This window comes from Alnus glutinosa, chromosome 6 (assembly GCF_958979055.1).
Source record: "Alnus glutinosa chromosome 6, dhAlnGlut1.1, whole genome shotgun sequence".
Lineage (NCBI taxonomy): Eukaryota > Viridiplantae > Streptophyta > Magnoliopsida > Fagales > Betulaceae > Alnus > Alnus glutinosa.
The window spans coordinates 28,915,999-28,941,255 of NC_084891.1; the positions used below are offsets into that span (position 1 = coordinate 28,915,999).

The 25,257-nt window shown below is 36.9% G+C and overlaps 2 protein-coding genes across 3 annotated transcripts; one reads left to right on the forward strand and one right to left on the reverse strand.

Moving 5' to 3' along the window:
• Positions 1–972: 972 nt before the first annotated feature.
• On the reverse strand, positions 973–12,125 carry LOC133871836 (uncharacterized). Of its 2 annotated transcripts, XM_062309276.1 has the most exons (9): positions 11,971–12,125; positions 11,775–11,807; positions 3,090–3,891; positions 2,682–2,926; positions 2,346–2,579; positions 2,143–2,235; positions 1,921–2,022; positions 1,376–1,829; positions 973–1,268 (listed from the first exon to the last, which is right to left on the reverse strand). In XM_062309276.1, the coding sequence occupies exons 3-9, from the start codon at positions 3,883–3,885 to the stop codon at positions 1,096–1,098; spliced, it is 2,097 nt and encodes a 698-aa protein (XP_062165260.1). In that variant the 5' UTR covers positions 3,886–3,891; positions 11,775–11,807; positions 11,971–12,125; the 3' UTR covers positions 973–1,095. The 2 variants fall into 2 exon arrangements, with proteins under 2 accessions (XP_062165260.1, XP_062165259.1); XM_062309275.1 differs by lacking the exons at positions 11,775–11,807; positions 11,971–12,125 and adding an exon at positions 4,070–4,091.
• A 7,825-nt stretch (positions 12,126–19,950) lies between these two features.
• LOC133870921 (cytokinin riboside 5'-monophosphate phosphoribohydrolase LOG5-like) lies at positions 19,951–21,889 on the forward strand. Its single transcript, XM_062308199.1, has 7 exons — positions 19,951–20,172; positions 20,272–20,369; positions 20,463–20,493; positions 20,611–20,710; positions 21,037–21,107; positions 21,240–21,383; positions 21,647–21,889. The coding sequence occupies exons 1-7, from the start codon at positions 20,059–20,061 to the stop codon at positions 21,743–21,745; spliced, it is 657 nt and encodes a 218-aa protein (XP_062164183.1). The 5' UTR covers positions 19,951–20,058; the 3' UTR covers positions 21,746–21,889.
• The last annotated feature ends 3,368 nt before the right edge of the window (positions 21,890–25,257 follow it).

Here is a 25,257-nt window from a genome sequence, read left to right on the forward strand (position 1 = left end):
ATATTTTATGGAGAATATGATTTTATTTAATATATTCAAGTCTATTTCTTCACGCATAATTGTTCAACTTTTCTAAGGCAGCAATCCACGAGAAATGCTTTGGTTTTATCCTATATCACGTCATGACAGTAGATTTTTTTTTTAGGATATTTCCTATCAAAAAGATTAATGACGTCTTTTAAAATGGATGGTCTTTTCATTCTGACCCATTCGACAAAAGATTGTTGGTGATGAATTAGATATACACTCAACCAATTCGGGTTAGAAAAAGGGACCGAGAGCTTAGGATTTAAGTTAATTAGGATGACAGAGTTCCAATCGCTATTTCACAAAAATGGTATGAAATAGCCACGTGCAGTTTGACACGTGTACAGTGTCGTACACGTGTCAAACATTTAGACACGTGTACTTTGACACGCGTATTACGCGTGTCAAATGTGCATGTTACAAACTGCACATTTTGACACGTGTATCGGAATACACGTGTCAAATTTGACACGCGTATTCCGATACGCGTGTCAAAATGTTTTGACACGTGTATTGGAATACACGTGTCAAATTTGACACGCGTATTCCAATACGCGTGTCAAAATGTTTTGACACGTGTATTGGAATACACGTGTCAAATTAGACACGCGTATTCCAAATACGCGTGTCAAAACATTTTGACACGTGTATCGGAATACGCGTGTCAAATTTGACACGTGTATTCCGATACACGTGTCAAAATGTTTTTAATTAAAAAAAAAACTAAATTCAGTTTTTTATTTAATTAAAATTTTTATTTAATTATTTAATTGTATTTTTAATTAAAATAAAAATACAATTAAAAAATTAAATAAAAATTTTAATTAAATAAAAAACTGAATTTAGTTTTTTTTTTAAAAAAAATAAATTTTTTATTGTTTTATAAAATTTATTTGGGTTAATTAAATTTTTTTTTGAATTTTTCAAATTTTGTAATTTTCGACCACAAATAACGCAGCATTTATTTTACCCAAAACCAACACGAAATCATACTACACAAACAAATAATTAATAACATATTCGTTAACAAGCAAATATTTACGAACAAAAAATAATTACACAAAATATCTACAAATCTGAAAGGCGTCTCTGCGAATCACGAGGTACCGTCCCAGGCGTGTTCTCGCCCACCGGCGATTGCTGCGCAATGAATGGTGTAGCGGGCGAAGGTGTAGCGACAGTGGAGTGCTGGCTCAGCTGTCGTCCAACAGGCGACAACGTACCAACCGTTGTCGAATTACCTGCAAATAATATAGACAATTAAAGTATATAATATTACTTGCAAAATTAAAGGGGTAATGAAAACAAATTGAAATTAATTTTGTCCTATACACAATATAAACCATACCTGCAGATGCACTACCAACGGACGACGTACTACCTACGTGTGCAGGAGAAGACTGATTACCAACACATGGTGCTGGTACTGCCATGGAGGACATGAAGACCTCCATCTCTCGCAAGCGCTGCTCTATGCCGTCGAACTGTTGCACGCGCTGCTCCAAACGGTCATTCCTCGCTCGCTCAGCATGTAGCTCCGCTTGCATCTCTTCCATCTTCCGAGACTGTTCGGCCCAATCCCGAGACGTCCCCTGAGATGGTCCCCCCTGTGACCGAGGCCTATATGAAAAACATGTCCCTCGAACAGGTGTGACGTTCGGGCCAACCTGCCGAACCCTCCCTGCATACTCAGGCCTCCCAATCGCCTGTTCGTAAGCGTCGTTCGGTGCCCAACGCACCGTGTCTGCGGAGACGCTTTGCGTGGCGGCTGGATCACTGGCTAAACTCTGCGTCATCCTCTCCTGTACGTCGTCAACATGAAAAAGTCATATATTGAATAATGACATATCACACATAATTTAAAAATATTAGTAAACTAAATCAGTAGCATACGCATAAGACCCGTGTACGGTCGTTCAGGAAAGTGCCGTCCTTCTTTGTGTGGGTCTTCACGAACGACGCGGCGCGAGTGGGGGGCGTGCCAGATGTACATGCCTGTCGTCATGCAGTTGACATATATAACAAACAGATAGCGATAAAAATAGTTTAAAGAAAAAGAAAAAGAAAAACAATTACCAACAAATATTAAAAACATAAACATATATATTTAATTACCTCCTCGTGATTAAATCTGGCATAACTTTTAGATCCCGCACAATGGGGTAGGTCATTCCGCTCCCGCAACCTCTTCATCCGTTCAGAGGTTGCCTACGCATTGAACATGAAAGTAAACATGTAACAATTGACACACTTAAATTAAAACTAAAATTAAATGAACTGTTATTAAAAAATAGTTGACAATTTTTTGGCCTACATACGATTTTATGCTCTCTGCACCAATCTCTCAGCAGGAATTCTACATCTTCTGCATCATACTGCTCAAAAAATTTCTCCGGCATTCTCGCACGGATACTCTCGGGCGTGTCACCGTCTCCAATTCCTAGTTGGGTTTTGAACCTCGACTTCCACGAGCGGTGCTTACGTCCAATATCATTCCACGCCTCCTGTTGTGCCCTGCGCATGTCAACTGATACAGGTAGATAGAACTCCTCCTGCACATTTCAATCAAAGCATTATAGGTTTAAAAACTTCAACCTAAACATTAAGCTCAAGTTTAATTCAAATAAATAATTAAATTATATTCATAAACATACCATCAGTGCGTTCCACATTGCCTGCTTAATCTGCCTATTTACCCTCGCCCATTCGTCCCGCATGTGTATGTAGGACCCACTCCTGATCATCTTGCCCACTTCCCGCCGAAAACGATTGCAGGCTCGTCCTACAGGTTGTATAGCAGCATTGTACTGCAATACAACCTTCTTCCCCCTCGGGAGCACCCAGTTTCTCGCTGGGTCGTCAATCACCTCATAATAAATGGTCCCGTCTGGGTTGTACCCTAATGAAAAAATATATTCAACATTAATTTAATTGGTTAACATTAAATAACACACACACACATATATAAACAAAATGTAATCAAATAGTTATTTTTTTCCAAACCAAAAAAAATATTTTGGTAACATAATATGAGTTTTAAGGATGTCTACATATGTACTTACCCATCAACCGAATCTGCCCAGTCCCTATGTGCTGCGTCGCTGGGTCGCCTGCAACCTCCTCGCCAACCTCTCCGGCTGGTGGAGGATGCTGATCATCATCTGAATCCATACCCTGGGGGCTACCGGGGGCCAACTGATCGGTACCCAACATCGCAACGTCCTCCTCATGGGTAGTCTGGCTCCCCCCCACATCTGGCATCTGACTCTCACCGGAAAGCGGCATCTGACTCTCACCGGAAAGCGGCATCTGGCTCTCACCAGGTAACGGCATCTGCCTCTCTACTTGCCCCGGGCCCTGACTCGCCCCCGATGCTGGCATCTGTCTCGGCCCCAAAATCTGGCCCTGCATCGCCGCCTGTGCCGGTATCTGTCCCAACCCCACAGCCGGCATCTGCATCTCCCCGGTCTGTGACAGTGGAAATCTACAATCCTGCGTCTCACTATCAGGGTTACACGTCATAGGTCGACTATACGTATACGGAAAGTACGGCGCATAACCCTGTGACCCCACCCCCTCTTGCACCCACCATCGATAGGCGTTACCCGGTTGGGTGAACCCTAACTGAGATAATGTCGGCGGCTCCGACAATGGAGAGCTGCCAACTCCAGCTGTGCTGGTCTGCCCGTGATCTGACGTGGGCACGGCCACCATACCCGGCAACAATGGTCTATAAGCCCCGTCTGGGTGGGGTGGCCACGCCGCAGTATATACTGGCGTCGAATCAGTGGGCGTGGTCATGGGGGGCACGGGTGGGCGAGGTGCCCGATATGCATAAGGATGGCGTCCCTGGTCCATCAATACCTGCGAATAAATGTAGACAAATTAATTAGAATATTTTTTGTAATATATTTTTAATGAATATGCAAATTATACAACGAAATTTGCATATAATAATAGAAACCCTTATTCAGTTCAAGCGAATTGTACAAACAATTTATATATCAGTCAAGTGTGTTGAGTTCAAGCTAATTATACTCACAAGAAATACATCAATCATTGTATCACGGGAGCTTCAATCGGATCAATATCGGGCCTGTCGTACTCGAATTCATCATTCGTATCAGGTAGGTCATCAGTGGCTAGTACGAGCGGTACGCACTCATGGTAGGTTGTACCATCCTCATTACTCCCATCCCCCTGGCCAACGTCGTACACGTTGCGCGGTTTGGTCCTAACCGCACAAACCCAATTTGGGTTCCTTCCATCTTCGACGTAGAATACTTGATCCACCTGAGATGTAAGCACGTACGGCTCGTCCTGAATCAGTTCTCCCCTGTGGACGAGGTGATTGAAGTTGACAAACACTAGGCCATACTCGTCTATTGTGAATCCTCTTTCCATCGTGGGGTCTGCCCAATTGCACTTAAATAGGACGTACGTAGTCCTGTCATAGTACTCGACCTCAACTATATCGGTTAACTGCCCGTAGTACGTTTCGCCTTCAACGGTAGGAACACATACGCCGCTGTTCTGAGTCCTCCTTCCCACATCATGGGCAAGCGTGCGAAACAATTTCCCATTTACCACGTACCTGTTGTACTTGACCGCTGTCTCCTTCAGCCCTCTACAACGCATAACCAAGTTGTGGCCCAATTCCTCCCTACGTTGATCGTCAAGGCCATCGACCTATGTTATAATTACAAATATTAAACACGTGTATTGGGTAATTATATTGAACCCGCATAACTTTATCCAACTTAAAAATTACAACTATTTCCTTACATATGCAGGGTACCATTCGCAGAACTGCTCATGATGTTCTGCTTCAATAAGAGCCTCCGTAATGCGACCTCTAGTGCATGATCGCCTAAGCGCGTCTTTGTGCATCCTACATTCAGCGTATACAATTATGTAGTAAAATCAATTAGATGCGTTATTCGAATTCTGTTAAATATATAAACACTACTTACGTCCGCAAATTGTGAAACTCTTCAGAGTTGAACACAATATAACGATGAATCTGGTGCATTATCAACCGGTTCAGGGTAACACGCGTGCCCGCCCCCTTGGATCCATCAGGATTCCTCTGAGGTCTGTTGTGGAATGTTGGTGCGTTATTCAGATACCTTGAACAGAACGTTACCAGCTCGGTCGCTATGTACCCCTCCGCAATGCACCCCTCAGGAGCCGCTTTATTGCGCACAGTAGACTTGAAATGCCCCAGACTCCTGGTGTACACACATACACGACAATTTAATTGTCGTCAATTATGGTTACATTTAAATCAAATTATATATTTACATATTACGCTGAATTTTACCTCTCCGCCGGGTACATCCATCTATACTGCACGGGTCCGCCGAGTCTACACTCGCGCACAAGATGCACGACCAAGTGGACCATGCTCGTAAAAAACCCTGGAGGGAATATCTGTTCTAGTTTGCACAAAGTGATACAGACGTCACCCTGCAGTCGGTCCATATCTTCTTGTGATAGCTTTGTTGAGCATATGCCTCTAAAAAATGCCGAAATCTCCACAAGAGGTCTAACAACTTTATCAGGCAATGACTTACGCAGTGCAATTGGAAGAAGCTGTTGCATCAGTATGTGGCTATCGTGGCTCTTCAACCCGGAAATTGTACGGTCCTTCAGCCGAACACATCGTGAAATGTTCGAGGCGTATCCGTCCGGGACCCTTACATTTCGAAGAACCTTCAGAAAACTTTCTTTGTCCTCTCTAGTCATGGTGTGACAGGCAGCGGGAATATACGTTTTACCATTGGCGGCCGTGAACGGATGCAACTTAGGTCTCAACCCCATTTCCTGCAAGTCCAGCCGAGCTGCCAAGTTGTCCTTCGTTTTCCCTTTTATATCCAAAATAGTGCCAAGTATATTGTCCATGACATTTTTCTCTATGTGCATAACATCAAGATTGTGCCGAAGCAAATTGTCTTCCCAATACGGCAATCTGAAAAATATACTTTTCTTCTTCCATATAACATCGGAACTCCCTGCACCCTTCTTCCGCTTCTTCCGTTTCTTCTTCTTACCCGCGGTCTCATCCCCAAACGCAACTCCGTCCAACTGTTGGAGAACCTCGTATCCGCATGGCACAATCGGGGCGCTGTCAAATTCTTCAGTACCGTCAAATGTCCTCCTGTTAAGCCGCCACAGATGTTCAGGCGGCAGATATCTCCTGTGCCCCATATAGCAAAATTTGCATCCGTTCTTTAAGCGTATAGAACGCGTCGATTGCATACAGCAAGGACATGCCTTCGCACCCCTGTTAGGCCAACCAGATAAATCTGCATACGCTGGAAAGTCGTTTATCGTCCACATCAACTGAGATCGCATAATAAAATTTTCCTTCTTTGAAGCATCAAATGTTCGTACCCCTACATTCCACAGTTCCAGCAACTCATCAATCAATGGCTGAAGGTAAACATCAATATCCATACCTGGTGAGCTCGGTCCAGGGATAACCATGGAAAGGATGAAGGACGACTGTTTCATGCACATCCAAGGTGGCAAATTGTACGGCACAAGCATTACGGGCCATGTGCTGTGGGATGTGCTCATGTTCCCAAATGGATTAAATCCATCTGCTGTCAAACCAAGCCGGACGTTCCTACTCTCTGCCATAAAATCTGGGTGTAAAATGTCAAACGATCTCCATGCCTCACCGTCGGCCGGGTGCCTCAATACGCCATCCCTAGTGCGGCCTTCTGCATGCCATCTCATATGGGGCGCAGTATGCTTAGACATGAATAACCTCTGCAACCGTGGGATGAGTGGAAACCACCTCAAGATCTTCACCGGGCGTTTTTTTCTCGCTGATATGATCTCACCATCATCATCTATATGTGTATCAGCCCTCCACTTAGACTCTCCACATACGGTACATGAATCTAATTCTTTATTGTCTTTCCAGAATAACATACAGTCATTACGGCACGCCGGAATCTTCTCATACCCCAGACCCATGCCACTTAGGAACTTTTTCGCCTCATACGTGTTATCTGGCAATGCCTCATCTCAAGGAGGCAACAACTGATTGATGAATTCGAGAATGTCTGAAAATATCTTGTTACTAATACCTCCAACGCACTTCAAGTTGTACATGTGTACAGTAGCACTCAATTTACTGTGCTTCGTACCAGGGTGAAGGGGCTTCTCGGCAGTCTTTAACAGCTCTTGGTACTTCAATGCGTCCCCGCACGAGGTATCTTCATCAACTTGTTGCGGAAGAGTACTGACGTCTTCAGGAACATCGTGCACGCCGAAGGCGTCACGCAACATGGCGTGCATGTTATCATCCTGTTCCACGGCGACACCCTCCTGTTCTGTGACATGATCACCATGTTCAGTGCTACGGTCAGCGGCCTCTGTGCCACTGTGATGACTCGAACACTGACCAGGAGTAGCGGAACCAGTCGTAGTCTCACCGTGCATATACCACAAATTGTATCCCGGATTCATCCCCCGACCTCCAGTCAGGTGGGCAAGAACGTACTCAGGAGTGTGACGCTGGTTATTTCGACAATACTTGCATGGGCAGTAAATTTTTCCATCGCCGGCCGTACAATTACTAACTGCAAATGCCACAAACGCCCTACACCCATCGTTATACCGTGTCGTACCCCTAGGTGTTGACATCCAAGACTTGTCCATGTTTATCTGTATAGGGTTAAGAGGACAAGACAAATCATACGGCTTACAGTATAAACGTGTACAAATATATTTCATTTTTTATTTTTAAGGGTTTAGGGTTAGGGTTATGGTTTGTTTTGAAAGTGTAGGATTATTTTATGTAGGGTTTTAGTTTTTTTTTAGAAAGTGTAAGTGTTTTTATTTTTTTTATTCTTTTAAAGGGTTTAGGGTTAGGGTTTGTTAGGGTTTAGGGTTAGGTTTTATTTGTTTCTTTAAAAGTGTAGGATTTTGTTTTTTTATTTTTAAGGGTTTAGTGTTAGGGTTTAAGGTTTAGGGTTAGGGTTTTTTTCCTAGAAAGTGTAGGAATTTTTTTTTTTTTTTTTTCGGTTTAGGGTTAGGGTATTTTTTTAGAAAGTGTATGTCAAAATGTTTTTAAGGTTTAGGGTTTAGGAGTTAGGGTTTAAGGTTTAGGGTTAGGATTTTTTTCCTAGAAAGTGTAGGATTTTTTTTTAGGGTTTAGGGTTAGGGTATTTTTTTTAGAAAGTGTAGGTTATTTTTTTTTTAGGGTTTAGGGTTTAGGATTTAGGGTTTGTTAGGGTTTAGGGTTTAGGGTTTAGGGTTTAGAGTTTACGGTTAGGGTTTGTTAGGGTCTAGGGTCTAGGGTTAGGGTTTAGGGTTTTAGGTTTTTTTTTTTTAAAGCGATTAGGGTTTAGGGTTGTAGGTAAAAAATTTTTTTTCAAGGGTTTAGGGTTTAGGATTTAGGGTTTTTTTTTTTTAAGCGATTAGGGTTTAGGGTTTAGGGTTTTAGGGTTTATGGTTTAGGGTTTAGGGTTTGTTAGGGTCTAGGGTTTAGGGTTTTAGGTTTTTTTTTTTTTTTAGGGTTTAGGGTTTAGGGTTTGTTAGGGTCTAGGGTCTAGGGTTAGGGTTTAGGGTTTTAGGTTTTTATTTTTTAAGGGTTTAGGGTTTAGGGTTTTAGGTAAATTTTTTTTTTTTTAAGGGTTTAGGGTTTACGATTTAGGGTTTTATTTTGGTTTAAAGCGATTAGGGTTTAGGGTTTAGGGTTTTAGGGTTTAGGGTTTGTTACGGTTTAGGGTTTAGGATTTAGGGTTTAGAGTTTACGGTTAGGGTTTGTTAGGGTCTAGGGTCTAGGGTTAGGGTTTAGGGTTTTAGGTTTTTTTTTTTTAAGCGATTAGGGTTTAGGGTTGTAGGTAAAATTTTTTTTTTCAAGGGTTTAGGGTTTAGGATTTAGGGTTTTTTTTTTTTAAGCGATTAGGGTTTAGGGTTTAGGGTTTTAGGGTTTATGGTTTAGGGTTTAGGGTTTGTTAGGGTCTAGGGTTTAGGGTTTTAGGTTTTTTTTTTTTTTTAGGGTTTAGGGTTTAGGGTTTGTTAGGGTCTAGGGTCTAGGGTTAGGGTTTAGGGTTTTAGGTTTTTATTTTTTAAGGGTTTAGGGTTTAGGGTTTTAGGTAAATTTTTTTTTTTTTAAGGGTTTAGGGTTTACGATTTAGGGTTTTATTTTGGTTTAAAGCGATTAGGGTTTAGGGTTTAGGGTTTTAGGGTTTAGGGTTTGTTACGGTTTAGGGTTTAGGATTTAGGGTTTAGAGTTTACGGTTAGGGTTTGTTAGGGTCTAGGGTCTAGGGTTAGGGTTTAGGGTTTTAGGTTTTTTTTTTTTAAGCGATTAGGGTTTAGGGTTGTAGGTAAAATTTTTTTTTTCAAGGGTTTAGGGTTTAGGATTTAGGGTTTTTTTTTTTTTAAGCGATTAGGGTTTAGGGTTTAGGGTTTTAGGGTTTATGGTTTAGGGTTTAGGGTTTGTTAGGGTTTAGGGTTTTAGGTTTTTTTTTTTTAAGCGATTAGGGTTTAGGGTTTGTTAGGGTCTAGGGTCTAGGGTTAGGGTTTAGGGTTTTAGGTTTTTATTTTTTAAGGGTTTAGGGTTTAGGGTTTTAGGTAAATTTTTTTTTTTTTAAGGGTTTAGGGTTTACGATTTAGGGTTTTATTTTAGTTTAAAGCGATTAGGGTTTAGGGTTTAGGGTTTTAGGGTTTAGGGTTTGTTACGGTTTAGGGTTTAGGATTTAGGGTTTGTTAGGGTTTAGGGTTTAGGGTTTAGGGTTTAGAGTTTACGGTTAGGGTTTGTTAGGGTCTAGGGTCTAGGGTTAGGGTTTAGGGTTTTAGGTTTTTTTTTTTTTAAGCGATTAGGGTTTAGGGTTGTAGGTAAAAAAAAAAATTTCAAGGGTTTAGGGTTTAGGATTTAGGGTTTTTTTTTTTAAGCGATTAGGGTTTAGGGTTTAGGGTTTTAGGGTTTATGGTTTAGGGTTTAGGGTTTGTTAGGGTCTAGGGTTTAGGGTTTTAGGTTTTTATTTTTTAAGGGTTTAGGGTTTAGGGTTTTAGGTAAATTTTTTTTTTTTTAAGGGTTTAGGGTTTACGATTTAGGGTTTTATTTTGGTTTAAAGCGATTAGGGTTTAGGGTTTAGGGTTTTAGGGTTTAGGGTTTGTTACGGTTTAGGGTTTAGGATTTAGGGTTTGTTAGGGTTTAGGGTTTAGGGTTTAGGGTTTAGAGTTTACGGTTAGGGTTTGTTAGGGTCTAGGGTCTAGGGTTAGGGTTTAGGGTTTTAGGTTTTTTTTTTTTTAAGCGATTAGGGTTTAGGGTTGTAGGTAAAAAAAAAAATTTCAAGGGTTTAGGGTTTAGGATTTAGGGTTTTTTTTTTTAAGCGATTAGGGTTTAGGGTTTAGGGTTTTAGGGTTTATGGTTTAGGGTTTAGGGTTTGTTAGGGTCTAGGGTTTAGGGTTTTAGGTTTTTTTTTTTTTTAGGGTTTAGGGTTTGTTAGGATCTAGGGTCTAGGGTTAGGGTTTAGGGTTTTAGGTTTTTATTTTTTAAGGGTTTAGGGTTTAGGGTTTTAGGTAAATTTTTTTTTTTTAAGGGTTTAGGGTTTACGATTTAGGGTTTTATTTTGGTTTAAAGCGATTAGGGTTTAGGGTTTAGGGTTTTAGGGTTTGTTACGGTTTAGGGTTTAGGGTTAAGAGTTTTTTTTAAGAAAGTGTAGGAATCTTTTTTTGTAAGGATTTAGGATTAGGGTTTAGGGTTTTCGTTGTTTTTTTCGAAAGTGTAGTAAGTTTTTATTTTTTTTAAAGGGTTTAGGGTTTTATTTTATTCTTTTTATAAGAGTTTAGGGTTTGTTAGGGTTTAGGGTTTAGCAGTTTAGGTTTTTTTTAGAAAGTGTAGGATTTTTTTGTAGGGCTTAGGGTTTAGGGTTTAGGGTAAGGGTTTTTTTTTAGAACGTATAGGATTCAAAGTTTATTTAAGGGTTTATTATTGTGTTGGTTTTATGGTTATGATTTTAGGATATAAAGTTTATATATGCATATGAGAGAAATTTTAGTATTTTTTTTTTGAGTTTTTTTATCCGAAGATACCAAATTCTTCTTATAAATATGTAGTCTCTTCACATGAATAGTTAACGTTAAAAATGGAAGATAAAAAACAAATTCGTCGCAATTGATGATTTATGACGTTTGTTTTAAGGTTTTTTTTACGAATATGATTGTAAATGGTGGACAGTGGAATATTTGTTTTTTTGTTTTTTTTTTCCCGAAAATACCACAATTTATATATATTAGTAGCACAATTTATTTTCCCCACAATTTATATATATTCATAGCACAATATGTTGATTATAATTTTGTATTTTAATTTTACTTTGCCATTATTGCTCACGATCATATTTTTATAAAATTAAGATGATAGCGGATATTTTTTCTTTTTGCCACTTCATAAAAATACCAAAATTCACAATAGCACATTAAATCCATAGTAGCACACTAAAATATATCTCAAATATCCTCACATCAAGAGTTTTTTTTAAAAAAAAATTAAATATAATCACCAATAAATTCCATATTTCCATATTCCATATTTTCCATATTTCCACCAACTAGACAATGATTCAGTAATAAAAAAATCAGTAATAAAAAATCTGCAAGTATATATTCCATATTTGCACAAACTAGACAATGAAAAAAATTATACAAATATCACAAAAAAAATTAATAAAATATACAAACTTATAGCAAAAAATTGAAAACAAAAATAAAAATAACTCACAGTGATTTTTGTAGTGCAAGCTTGTACGTGTACCTGGAATTTTTGACAGAAAAAAAAAAAAAATTAATAAAAAAAATTAAAGCTCAAAATGTTAGATATGCACTGTAAACCGAGAGAGAGAGAGAGAGAGAGAGAGAGAGAGAGAGAGAGATTGAGAAGATGAGTGAGAGTGAGAGGCCGGAAGTGGAGGGAATACCTTGAACGGACGCGAGGGCTGTGCAGTGGCGGGGGACAGTGGCGAGAGCTGAGAGAGAGAGAGAGCTAGAGAGAGAGAGAGAGAGAGAGAGAGAGAGGGCCGGTACCGGACAGTACTGGCCGGCCGGAACGGGAGGTGAGAGAGCTAGGGAGAGCGAGAGAGAGGGAGGGTCGCCGGAATGGGCTGTCGTCGCCGGCCAGAGCTCGACGGAGAGAGAGAGAGAGAGAGAGAGAGAGAGAGAGAGAGAGATAGAGTGAGAGAGAGAGAGAATTACGTAAGAAATGGGTAGCTTCCTCTGGAAGCTACCCATTTCTTTTATATAAATTAAATATAAAATTTTGAATTTAAAATATATTTAAAAAGTATATAATTTGAATAATATATAATTTAAATATAATTTATATCCTAAGATTGGCCAGGTGGCGCGCGGGAGAACTCCCGCGCAGTACCTGGCCAATCAATTGGACACGTGTACGTAGTACACGTGCCCAATTGGGGACGTGTATGTAAATACACGTCTCCAAATGTCATTTTTTTTATTTTTTTTTAATATATTATATATATATATTTAATATATTATATATATTTTATATAAACCCATGCAACCCATAACGTGTATGCACTGCATGTACTGCATGTACACATTGCTAAACCCTAAGACCTAAAACTAAAACATAAACTATAAATTAAAACTAAATATAAACCCTAAATTTAAATCATGACACTAAGTATAAGTATATATACTATACTACCATAACCCTAAGTATATGTACTATATATTATTTTGTATTTAAATACACGTCCCGAAATGTATTTGCATGCATAAAAAAAAAAATATATATATATATATATATATATAATTTAACCACATAAAAAAAAAATATAAACCCATGCAGCCTGAAATGTATATACCGTACATATAGCTAAATAAAAAATAAAAACTAAAACCTAACCATAAAATTAAACTCTAACCCTAAGTGCATAGACTATATATAGCTATAAACTACAATCCTAATTAATGGTACGTATTGTATATAGTCATAAACCCTAACCCTAATCCTCGTGATTTAAAATATATATTTAAAAGTATACAATAATAACACATGAAAAATATATTGACATTATTATTCATAAAATGTAAAATCAATTAAATCATAACCCATAACTTTAAGTGTATATATTATATATACCTATACAACATAAAACCCTAACCCTAAGTGTATATACTATATATAGCGATAAACCTTAACCCTAAGTATATACTATATATAGCTATAAACCCTAACCCTAAGTGTATATAATATATATAGCGATAAACCCTAACCCTAAGTATGTATACTATATATAGCTATAAATCATAAGTTTAAGTGTATATACTATATATATCGGTTTTATTTAATTTTGAACTGCTCATGATTTAATATATATATATATATATATTTAAAAGTGTACAATAATGAAACGTGAAAAATATATTGACATTATTATTCATTAAACGTAAAATCAATTAAATTATAATTCATAGCCCTAAGTGTATATATTATATATACCTATAAACCCTAAAACCCAAACCGTAAGTGTATATACTATATATATCGATAAACCATAATCCTAAGTATATATACTATATATAGGTATAAACCCTAGCCCTAAGTGTATATACTATATATAGCTATAAACCCTAACCCTAAGGGTATGTACTATATATAGCCATAAACCCTAAATGTATATATGTACTATATGAGGGACTAAACTATAAGTATTTAATTCATTATGTAGCGCAGAATTCTAAAAATAATTGCAATTACTATATATAGCCATAAATAAAAAGGTTACTGTATATAATTTCTAAACCGTTTACATGCATGCATATCTATATATATAGTATTAATTATAGGTTTTTTAACTTTGTTATGTTTAAATTTTTTTTTTTTGTTTCTAAACGTAGATGGTGTACAAAACTGAACCCTAATTTGAACTATTTGGTTTAATTAGATATATAGCACCAAATTTGGTTAATTATGTATATAGTACAATATAGTATACTATATACATATAAATAAAGAACCTAAAAAGTATAAATTTCAAATATAAAATTTACATATAGCATATACTTTTCAAACTTAATTTTATGTGTATAAGTTATGTACACCGTATTTTCAAAGATTTGTATGATTAATAAGATAATGAGTTTAATTTTTTTTTTTAATTTTAAAAAATTAATACAACACTGATTTTTTTTTTAATGTTTATTTTGGCAAAAAATACCAATTTGCCACGTGTAAAAATACACGTGTGCAAGTGGACACGAGTATAAAATACTCGTGTCAAACTGGACACGTGTCTTAATACACGTGTGCAAGTGGACACGAGTATAAAATACTCGTGTCAAACTGGACACGTGTCTTATTACACGTGTCCAGTTCGACACGAGTATTTTATACTCGTGTCCACTTGCACACGTGTAATAAGACACGTGTCCAGTTTGACACGAGTATTTTATACTCGTGTCCACTTGCACACGCGTATAAAATACACGTGTCCAATTGGACACGTGTATTTCATACGCGTGTCCATTTTTGACGCTTCCACAATTTGACACGTGTCACTAGTGACACGTGTCAAATTTGACGCGTGTCTACAGTAACGGGTACTGTAGACACGTGTCAAACTGCAGCGATTTTTGTAAAACAAAAATAAACAAAAAATTAAGTCAAAGCAAAAGATTAAAACAAAAAATAAACGACGTCCCGAGTAAAAGTGGCTCAATCAATCATGTCAAGATAACGATTAATACGTAAAAAACGTCGGTATTATAGCATAAAGAATAATCATCTCACGGTTTGAATCCGATTGTCCAATATAATTTCAGACGAAGAAAAGGTCATAACCTGTTAATGAGAGAGGAATCCGGAACAAATTCTGATTAATACTATAACCTAATAGTAAACACATGATCCAATCAATGAATCCTCCGTACGTAGAGCGGTAGAGGTACGTACTATCATTCCATATACAAAGAAACGCTCATCCATTCTCTTGCACCAAAAACATTCTTATTAATTAGCTCTCGATCTTCATCTTTTTTTCTTGTTAGGTTAAGCGTTGAAAAGTTCTCGTCGGTAAATTTACTGACGAGAACTTTTCACCCACTAATTAAATTTCTGGCTATGTTTGCCTACTTTTCTGGCGTTCATTATTTGGATATGACTGTGCGACTCATCAATTATAACAAGAGAAGGACTTGACTTCGGAGAACGAGACATATATTTTTATTCCTTATTCTGTGCTTGAGTGGTTACGGTGGATTGGTGGAACATGTTTCTCTGAAACTTGAAAGAGAGTGGGGTTAGCAAAATAATAGAGAGAGAATGTTTCCCCCCTCTCTCGACTCTCTGTCATCCGTCCTGAGCTGACACCTTGGGAGGGAAACCAAAAGCTTTAATTTCTGCTCCTTTTTTTTTTTTTTTCTTTTTTTTTTTTCCTCCCATTTTCTAATGCTTATCCTCTTATGAGGACCCTATCCTATTAGAAATTTTTCTAGCTTTATCCGCATCTTTGGAGACAATTTATTTGCTTTTATTGCTTTTTATCTCCACAACACAGATATCACGGGTCTCCACCCTCTTCCTCCACTGTGTTTTCTATGATTATTGGCTTAGTTGTTAGGTCAAAATATTTGAATCTAGATTTATGTTCCTCCGTCAAATATTGCACGACACGTGTCTCACTAATGGGTTTGTCGGCATCTTCCGCTTCCACCGATGGTGGTCGTGCTATCTCCCGCCGCCCACGCATCGAAGTGTGGTGTGCAAGCGCTAGGGATCGAGTTTGTCTCCCTTTCCGACGCGTGGTGGCCACACTTCCCCCTTCGGCCTTCCACAACCCCGATTTTTAGCGGTTTTCGATGGCTCCTTGCGATACCCACTGAAGGGGGCAGTGTGTGGCCATCACGAACTGCCTCTGGCAGCTCCAAGTCCCTCTCACCCACCGGATTTGTATTGTTATTTATGTTACTGTATTTGTTTTTATTCCCTTTGTATTTCTAGGCTTTTCAATTTCTGTAACTTCTCCATGTTTCTTTATGTATTATTATTTGAGTCATCATTACTCTTTATACACCACAAACCACTTTTACTAGTGGTCGAAATTTTTTGCATCCGTGCTAAAAATCATTTGGTACACATTTTCGGAAGCATTCCTCCGCGTACTTACATTTATAGTTTTTATATATTTTGAGTGTCCTGCCCTTGTTGTAATCTCTTCTCATGACGTAATTTTTTTTAATGTATTTTTTTTTTAAGAGAGAGAGAGAGAGAGAGAGAGTGGGGTCCTAGGAAGTTCCCGACATTTTTGGCTCAAAAGAGTTGAAAGCAACGGAAATGACTTTTCATTGGTTTAGGAGGCTATTGTCAGCATGACAAAAGAAAAATACAAATAAAATTTACTCCATTGACTCCTTTGTACCGCTCTAAAAAAAAAAAAAAAAAAAAGTTTCATTAAAAAAAGTAGGAATAAATGCATTATTAGTCCATGTGATTTACGATAATTATTTTTCACTTTTTATAATTTAAAAAATTCATAAGAGGTCTTCGTAGTAAGCAATAATTACAAATCGATCCATGAAGTCAAATTCTGTTAAAAAAATTTGACAGATTCTATTAAATGCCACGTCAGCGTCACATCAAACCAATAAAATGATGACATGTATCTATCTAAATAAAAAATATATAAATTTATTAAAAAATAAATAAATAAACTTTTTTTAAAAAATAAAAAAGGCAAAGAAGTGATTGGGCTACCCCCAGTGGCCTGGGGCCTAGAAGTTGCCTTCGAGTAACCCTTGAACCTTCCGATGGCTACCCCCGGCCACTTTTAAGGTGGTCACGACCTTCCCAAAAGCTGGGGGTGGCGGACCACTCCTAGAAGGTCGCCTGACCTTCTAATTTCGCAACCCCTTTTAGCTTTTAATTTAATTTTGCAAATTTGTTATATACACACGTGTGTATCTTATCCTGACACACAGTACGAACACACAGCCAAAACATGAACAACTGGAGTCACGTGGAGAAACCAGCTACTCGGCCAAGTGTAAGCCGCTAATTCCATTAGCAAAGGCTTAGCCTCTACAAGACCGCCACCTGTCGTACCTGTATTACGCTAGATGGAGACGTTTCCACAAAGCCTGCACAGTGTACTTCTTGTTGCCTGACTAAAAGTTTTGCGAAGAAATTTATGCACATACGACAGCAACGAAAGAACGACACGTCTGGTTTAATCAATAGTAAATCCATGACACTTTAGGTAAAATATATTTTTACCGTTAGTAATTAATGCTTTTTTAGTGGTATTTTTTATATTTTGTATATAAAATATGAAAATAATTTTATCCTATCAATTGTTTGTCAATATTTTTATTTTAAAAACAAAAGGCCAAAAAAGCATCGAAACTTTAATCAAATAAAGGCCATATCATTAGTTAGCATTACAAGAATAAATGCTGTCTGTTTAATTACCATGTCCGGATTAAAACAAAAATAAATAAATAAATAAATAGCATGTCTTGATAGGTACGCAACAAGCCAGTCCGTACAGGCATGCTCAAATTCAGTATGTACTTCCAAAACCTGATATTGATCGTAGCATGCAACAGGAACCTAGGTTTATAGCAGAAACAATAATAGCATCATAATTTTATATAAGAACAAAGCAATATACCTCACTTTTATTCACAAATCCAATACCTGCCAATTTCAATTACCTTTTTATCGATTATTGTTAAAAAATTAAGGGTTTGTTAGGATTGTCTCCTTTAAGGAATCACAAACACACACACACATATATATATATATATATATATATATATATATATATATATATATATATATAGGAAAAACTGTAGTTTACCCCCCTAATGTTTACAACAATTTACAATTTTGATACCAATGTTTAGATTGCTTCAATTGCACTCAAGAAAGTTGCAAAAATTTTCAATCCATCCCCTTCCGTCCAATTGCTCCGTCTGATGAGACGGAAATGCATCCACGCGCGCAGCACATGAGTTTTTTGGGCCAAACTTGACGAAAATGCCCTCATCAAAATACTATGTTTTGCTCATCTCCTTCAACGAATTTTCTCAAAGGCGTTGGTCGCCGGTGGGTTCCTCGCACTCGACTGGGCCAAATCAAAGGATCAGCTACACAAGCCAAACACTCTCTACTGATCAAACCCACAAAACACTCATAATCAATCCATCAAACACCACCACCATTCGGCCATCAACACACACACACACCACTGTTCGGCCATCAGTACACACACACATCACTGGCTGGAAAACTGAGGTACACGGCCAAGAACAAACGACAACCCATAAATACCCATCTTAAAAAATCAAACATATAATTGGTCAAAAATCAAGCAATTTCCAAGGTTTAATCACATTAAGGAATTCTACCAAAATCCACAGAAAAATCCTACTGAAACGGCCGAAATCCGTGCTCTTCGACAATCCACCGTCGACCTATCGAAAAACCTAGCTATGTCTTGCCGGAAATCGCTCTGGGTTCTGCCGGCGACCCCTGGTTCTGCTCAAATCCTCTACGATCAGCCCCTCTCGGCCCTCTCCCGGGCCAGCTTCGATCTCCATCGTTCGCTCGCATAGGAGCTAGAGGAGCCCCAATCCTACGGCTTCAGAGCCCTCACCACTCTCGGCCTTTCCCTCACCGAGTCCCCAAACCCTCTTCCCTTTGGTTCCTCCAATAAAGTCCCATATTGGGTCGATGGGCTGCTTCAAAAACTCAGGACCATCGGAACCCCAATTTTTGCGAAAATTCATTGGAGGAGATGGGCAAAACACAGCGTTTTGATGAGGGCATTTTCGTCAAGTTTGGCCCAAAAAACTCACGTGCCGAGCGCGTGGGTGCATTTCCATCTCATCATACGGAGCAATTGGACGGAAGGGGGTGAATTGCAAATTTTTGCAACTTTCTTGGGTGCAATTGAAGTAATCGAAATTGGGTGCAATTGAAGCAATCGAAACATTGGTACCAGAATTGCAAATTGATGTAAACATTAGGGGGGTAAATTGCAGTTTTCATATATATATATATGGTTTTGTTTTCAATTTTAGAGCATTTACGTTCGGATGCACAGTAACAAATCACCAAATTTTTTATTACAGTAGTCAGGAGTGTGGGTAATTAATTTTTCATCCAAATTTACATCTTAACTAATCAAATTAACCTTTGACTAGCCGGGTGTGAATGCTTTTATATATGTTGTCATATTATTTATAAATTTTAAATAACACGTTAGTCTATACATTGTTAATTTGAACTAACACTAATCTAAACTATGGAATATAAATAGATCCAATCTCCATTACAATTGAAATTTTGAAAATCCTAATTCCCAAAATTAAAGGCATACTTTAGCTCGTGATAATGCAAGTTAGAAATAAGGGAAAATTGCTAAATTGATCCATGTATTTTGAACTTGTAACAAATAGTTCCTTAAGATTTCTTGGTTTAAGAAGTGACTAAATACTAGTCTCTGGAATAAACAAAAAAAAAAAAAAAAACAAAACAAAACAAAACAAAAAAAAAAAAACAAAGACAAAAAATAGGTCTATGCCTTCATAAAAGTTAAAAGAATTAATACATCGCCATAAAGTATATTGTGATAAATGTTTTTAAAAAAATGAATATATATATATATATTAAAACAAATGGACGGGGTGATTCAAAAAAAAAAAGTCTTTTGGAAATGAATCGGCGTACTGATCAGACCGTGCCTTTTATTTTATTTATTTTGTATTTTTTTTTTAATCTGGCCAAGTAAACTGGACCATACGGAGCCGAGAAAGCCTTTTTCTGATTGGAGAGTTTTGTCGAGCAAAAGATTCCGAGATTCTAAGTCTACGTGGCGCCAAAGAATTCCTCAATAAATTTAGAGTCTATAAATATTATGATCCTTTAGCCTTTGGTATATTAAATATGAAACGTACCCGACTTGAAATATCTCATCTCAAGAATTCTCTTGACTCTGAGCATATTTAACTAAACAAGTAGACCAAAAGCGAGAGAGATGCAGGAGAAGATGGCGAAATCAAGGTTCCAAAGGGTTTGTGTTTTCTGTGGGAGCAGTACTGGCAAGAGAACTTGCTACAGTGATGCTGCCCTGGAACTAGCCCAAGAGTTGGTACGTAATTTAATTTTCTTGTCAGTCTCTTTTATAACTTGAAAATTTAAGCTTTTGGTTTTGAATTTGAAGCTTTTTTCTTGGTTTTTCTTGAGGAAGGTATCCAGGAGGTTGGATCTTGTTTACGGAGGTGGAAGTATTGGATTAATGGGCTTAGTTTCTCAGGAGGTACACCGCGGTGGTGGCCATGTTTTAGGGTATATATAATCTCTAACATTCTCTTCCTAATTATTTCGTTTTTTCTCCTTTTCTGTGTTAACACCTTGTTAAATTATGGCTTTTGTTCACAGAATTATCCCCAAAACTTTGATGAGCAAAGAGGTATACATATATATATATGTATATCAATATATGATCTCATCTGGGATTGACGCTGCACATTTCTCGTTTACAAATATGATCATTCTCATGGTTTGTCTGGTTTTTCCGGCTTAGCAGATAACTGGAGAAACAGTTGGGGAAGTCAGGCCTGTAGCCGACATGCACCAGAGGAAAGCCGAGATGGCCCGCTACTCTGACTGTTTTATTGCCCTTCCAGGTCTCTCTCTCTCTCTCTCTGGCCCACAAGATAACGGGGTGATTAAATTATTATATAATATTTGAGTATTATCGTTTTTATTATAATTCTTTTTAATAATTGATAAGTCTTCTCTCTCTGGATATCGTCTGTCGAGACGCAGAAAAGGAATATGTCTCCTAGTCCATCGGGCTGTGGAGTTTTTTTTTTTTTTTTTTTTTATAATTACTTTTTTTTTTCTACTTACCAAAAAATAATAATAATAATTAGTTTTCTTAAAAAAAAAAAAAAAATTGTTGGACGTGAACTACACTCTAATATACTAATATTTTTATGATCATGATTAGGTGGATACGGAACTTTGGAAGAGTTATTGGAAGTCATTACATGGGCCCAGCTAGGAATCCACGACAAGCCTGTAAAGCAACTTCATTGTCGATCTCTAAATAAACTGAAAAAATAATTAGAGCTTTCTCTTAATTAATTTTGCAATTTTACTGTTTATTGAAACCAGAACCTGACTTAATTTATATATGCGCAAATTAATTAGGTGGGTTTGCTTAACGTGGAGGGGTACTACAACTACCTCCTCTCATTCATAGACAAAGCGGTGGACGATGGGTTTATCAAGCCCTCTCAGCGCCATATAGTCGTCTCGGCTTCGAACGCTACAGAACTTGTTCAAAAGCTCGAGGCATGGGTTTTTATTTTTAAATAAATACTCTAACAAATAATTTAAAACATAAAATATATATTTTTTTACTTTTATTCTGTCATTTACCTCATTTTAATTATATTTTACGTGTTGAATTTCACGTATTAAAAATTTAGTTTAAACTCACTCTTGGGGAGAAAGTGTTGAAATATTAATTTTAAAAAATAATAAATGAAAAATGGAGGAATAGATTTGATCTTAACGGTGGAGATGGTGTTAATTATTTTGTTTTGTTTGATTAGGAATACGTGCCAGTGCATGATGGGGTGGTTGCTCAGGCCAAGTGGGAGGCGGAACAAGTGGAGCGTAATACTTGTTTTCAGACGGATATTAGTCGTTGACTGGACGCATATATGATCGCTGAAAAAGTAGCCACGTTTGAACTTCCTTGTACTTATATGTATCGGCTAGGAGGTGAGGAGGAGAGACTCCTCCATTAAGTCAATAAAGAAATTGAAAAAATAAAAATAAAAATTAAGCAAGCACGCCCGCTGGTTCGATCTGCTCCACACTGTTGTACTGTTAACTCTTTCTCTCTCTCTTGAGAGCAATTGTCCGGTGCATCATGCGCTGAGTTCACACCAGGACTTTTTATAATTATATGTTTGAATGTGTGAGAATTTGTACAAGTAATTATGAGATTATTTATGGGATCCACTTGACCGGATAAATAGTTAGGTAGTCTAATTTTTATTTGATCAGGTGTGTCTTATAAGTAGTCTCTCACAATCACTTACTTAAATTCTTTCATATTTAAATAAATAATTATAGAGAATCTTAGCGCTCTCTCTCTCATAATCATCTCTAGCCGTAAAGACCATGGCCGCACCTATTTAATTTTGACGAGGATTCATTCAATGAGTTATTTTAAGCTCATGATTTACTTTATATATATATATATATATATTTAATGTCGTAATTTTTTTTTTTGAATGTCAACATATTTATTCAATGCATAACGCATTTACATCACTAGATATAATAACATTAAATCTTAACTATAAAATAATTCATCTCAATTTCAAGTCTAATATGTGTTTCGATGAGATGTTGTCATCTTTTGTTGAAAGACAATACCTTAAAAAAATAGTTTAAAACATAAAACACTTTTTAAAATATAAAAATAACTTTTATCTTTATGTCAATTCAAAACTTTTTTTTTTCGATCCTTGTTTATTTTTTTCTATTTTAATATTAGACAAATAAATCAACAAACAACTCAAAACACAAAATACTATTAAAAAATAAAAATAACTCTTACCTTTGTATTAAATTAAAATACTTTAAAAAAAAATTATTTCAAAAACATATTAACTAACATATATATACTCCAAGGAGAGTAATAATGAGAAATTAAGCATGTTAAGAGTGCAAGAATCAAAACTAGATAAATCTGTCTTTCTGCATGGCAAGTAAAGAACAAGCGGAAGAAATAAACCTATATATATATATATATATATCATATCCATTGTAATTAGAGGACGAGTTTTTCATTATCTACCCAATAATAATTTTAAAAAAAATCTAGCTATACCGGTCCACCAAAAATAAAAAAAAATTACAACAAGGCCAGGAGAGCGCAATTAATTTATTAGTGGCGGCTTAACGAAGATGGAAAGGTCACAGTGCTTTTGCTTCTTAATAATTCTCACTTTTTTTTGTCTTTTTGATGCCCATCTTATCGTGAGTTTGCTCCATACGCAAACAACCAGGGGTGTACGTAGGGCTTATCTCCTGCCACCAATAATGAGGAGGAGGAGGAAGAGGAGGAGGAGGTAATTCCTTTGATATTCGTACGTAAAACTAACACGTTTTTTGTATTCGTTCTTTTTGAGTCGATCTATTACTAGTGTTCCTGCAAACCTCAATGACTAGCCTTAATCCTAACTGCAGATCACTGTAGTATATACGTACTACCCCTGTACTGGTTTGATACTTTGATATCGATCCATCGAGTTCCCGACCACTAATTTTTCTCCACAAATTCTGCCACGTCAGGATCGTTGTCTTTCGTAGTCTCTTCATGTGTTCGTTTGTTGAATGGTTGCTGCATGTTGACAAAGCCATTTTAATTTTCATTAGTTTTTAGTAGAATCCAAGGTATGGGCCATGGGGCCACTTCCTGTTACTTACAAATGCCACCAAATGTTCCAATTAATTAAGCCAGATATTTACAATGGTCAAGTGATCAAGTGCCTCGCATATCATTAATTAAGAGCCAAATGATTCTAATTATAATTATAAGTTCTAACACTCATCCAAGAGCCAAGCATCCCAACACTTGTCCTATTAATTGCATTGCTTCTGTTGGGACACAATGTCGATATATTATTACGACTGCTCTAAAAATAGGCTTGTTTTGGCACAATGTCGAGATCCATGAAAGACTTGAGTTTATCTCTCTTAACACCAATTGGTTTTAGGTGGAATGATAGTTCACAGTCCGACAAATGATATTAGAATTAAGAAGTCATGAAATCGAGTCACACACGAGAGCAGGGGCGGTCCCAAGCCCCAAAATTTTCCCCAAATTTTTTTTTTTTCACAAAAAAAAAAAAATTAAAATTAAAATTTTACCCCCTAATTTTTTAATTTTTTTAGTTTTGCCCCCTCAAAATTTTTATTTTTTTTTCGATTTGGCCCCTCCATTTTTACAAGCCTGGGTCCGCCACTGCACGAGAGCCTCATTGTGAGAGAGGGATTGTTGGGACACAATGTCGCTCCTTGAGACTACTCTTAAAATAGGCTCATTGACCTCGAGGTCAATAAAAGACTTGAGTTTGTGTCCTTTATTACCGCGGGTTAAGTAGCACAACAGTCAACAATACTATAGAAACTGACAATAAAATAAAAAGAGAAAGAAGAAAAAAAAATACAAAGATTAAGGTGGTTTGGCATTCAGCCTACATCCACATGTTAAAGTCTTATAAATTACATCTTTTATTGATATTTGAATAATTTTAAATATAAACATATTCCTTAGATTATGTTTAACAATTCCCTTAATCTATAATAATCAAATCATCTAAATCTCTTGATTTATAAGATACAAATCGACATTTATCACAAATGATTTCTATCATTTAACAAGCACTACAATAGGCTTGCAGGTTTTGAGAAGGTTCTAAGATAAGATTATTTTCTGGGCATTTATTTATTTTATATCTTATTTATCTCATTTTTGTGTCTCCAATCCCTATGTATAAACTTGTGAATAAAATATTAAAATTTTTTTCAACAAATAAAATCCCCCATGTTTTAATAAAATTTAATTTATATCTAGAATTTTTAGAGCATCTCTAACAAATTAGATAAACCCCTCATAATAATTATTTTTAGTTAATATCACCCAATTTCATCTCCCACATATTAGGTTCAAAAGAGATAAAATACAATTTTTGCTATAGTGAATTACAAGATATTGCTATTTTCTAGCACACTAGCTATAAGAATAAAAAAAACAACACACTTCCCTCCAAACATTCAACGTATGAAAACGTTTGTCTTTTTTGGAGGAATAATTTAAGAAAAGAAAACAATGATTACTTTTGTAGGGACAAAGACTAACCCACCATTTTTTTTAAAAATAATAATAAATAAAATTAGAAAAGCACAGGACTTAGCCCAATGATGGATCCGATGGGCATCGGTTTCACGACTTTCAGACCGCATCGTTGGACTGGGAGTCCCATAGACATCAGGCCAGGCCGGTTTTTGGGTCTGCTAATAAGACTTGCGGAGAGGCCGAGGGTCGAGACAATTCGAAAAGGCCCACTCAACCTGCGGGCCAGGCCATGTCTATCACTAATAGATTTGCTAGCAAATCCTTTCTATCCTTTTCAATACCACGTGA

Coding starts and splice junctions, on each gene's coding strand:
- LOC133871836 (XM_062309275.1), bottom strand. Junction 2,927..3,089: donor TGGGCAGATTCGGTTGATGG/GTAAGTACATAT, acceptor TTTTTTCATTAG/GGTACAACCCAGACGGGACC. Junction 1,269..1,375: donor CGTTGGTAGTGCATCTGCAG/GTATGGTTTATA, acceptor TATTATTTGCAG/GTAATTCGACAACGGTTGGT.
- LOC133870921 (XM_062308199.1), top strand. CDS start 20,059: ATGCAGGAGAAGATGGCGAAATCAAGGTTCCAAAGGGTTTGTGTTTTC. Junction 20,494..20,610: donor AAACTTTGATGAGCAAAGAG/GTATACATATAT, acceptor CCGGCTTAGCAG/ATAACTGGAGAAACAGTTGG. Junction 20,711..21,036: donor CTGTTTTATTGCCCTTCCAG/GTCTCTCTCTCT, acceptor GATCATGATTAG/GTGGATACGGAACTTTGGAA.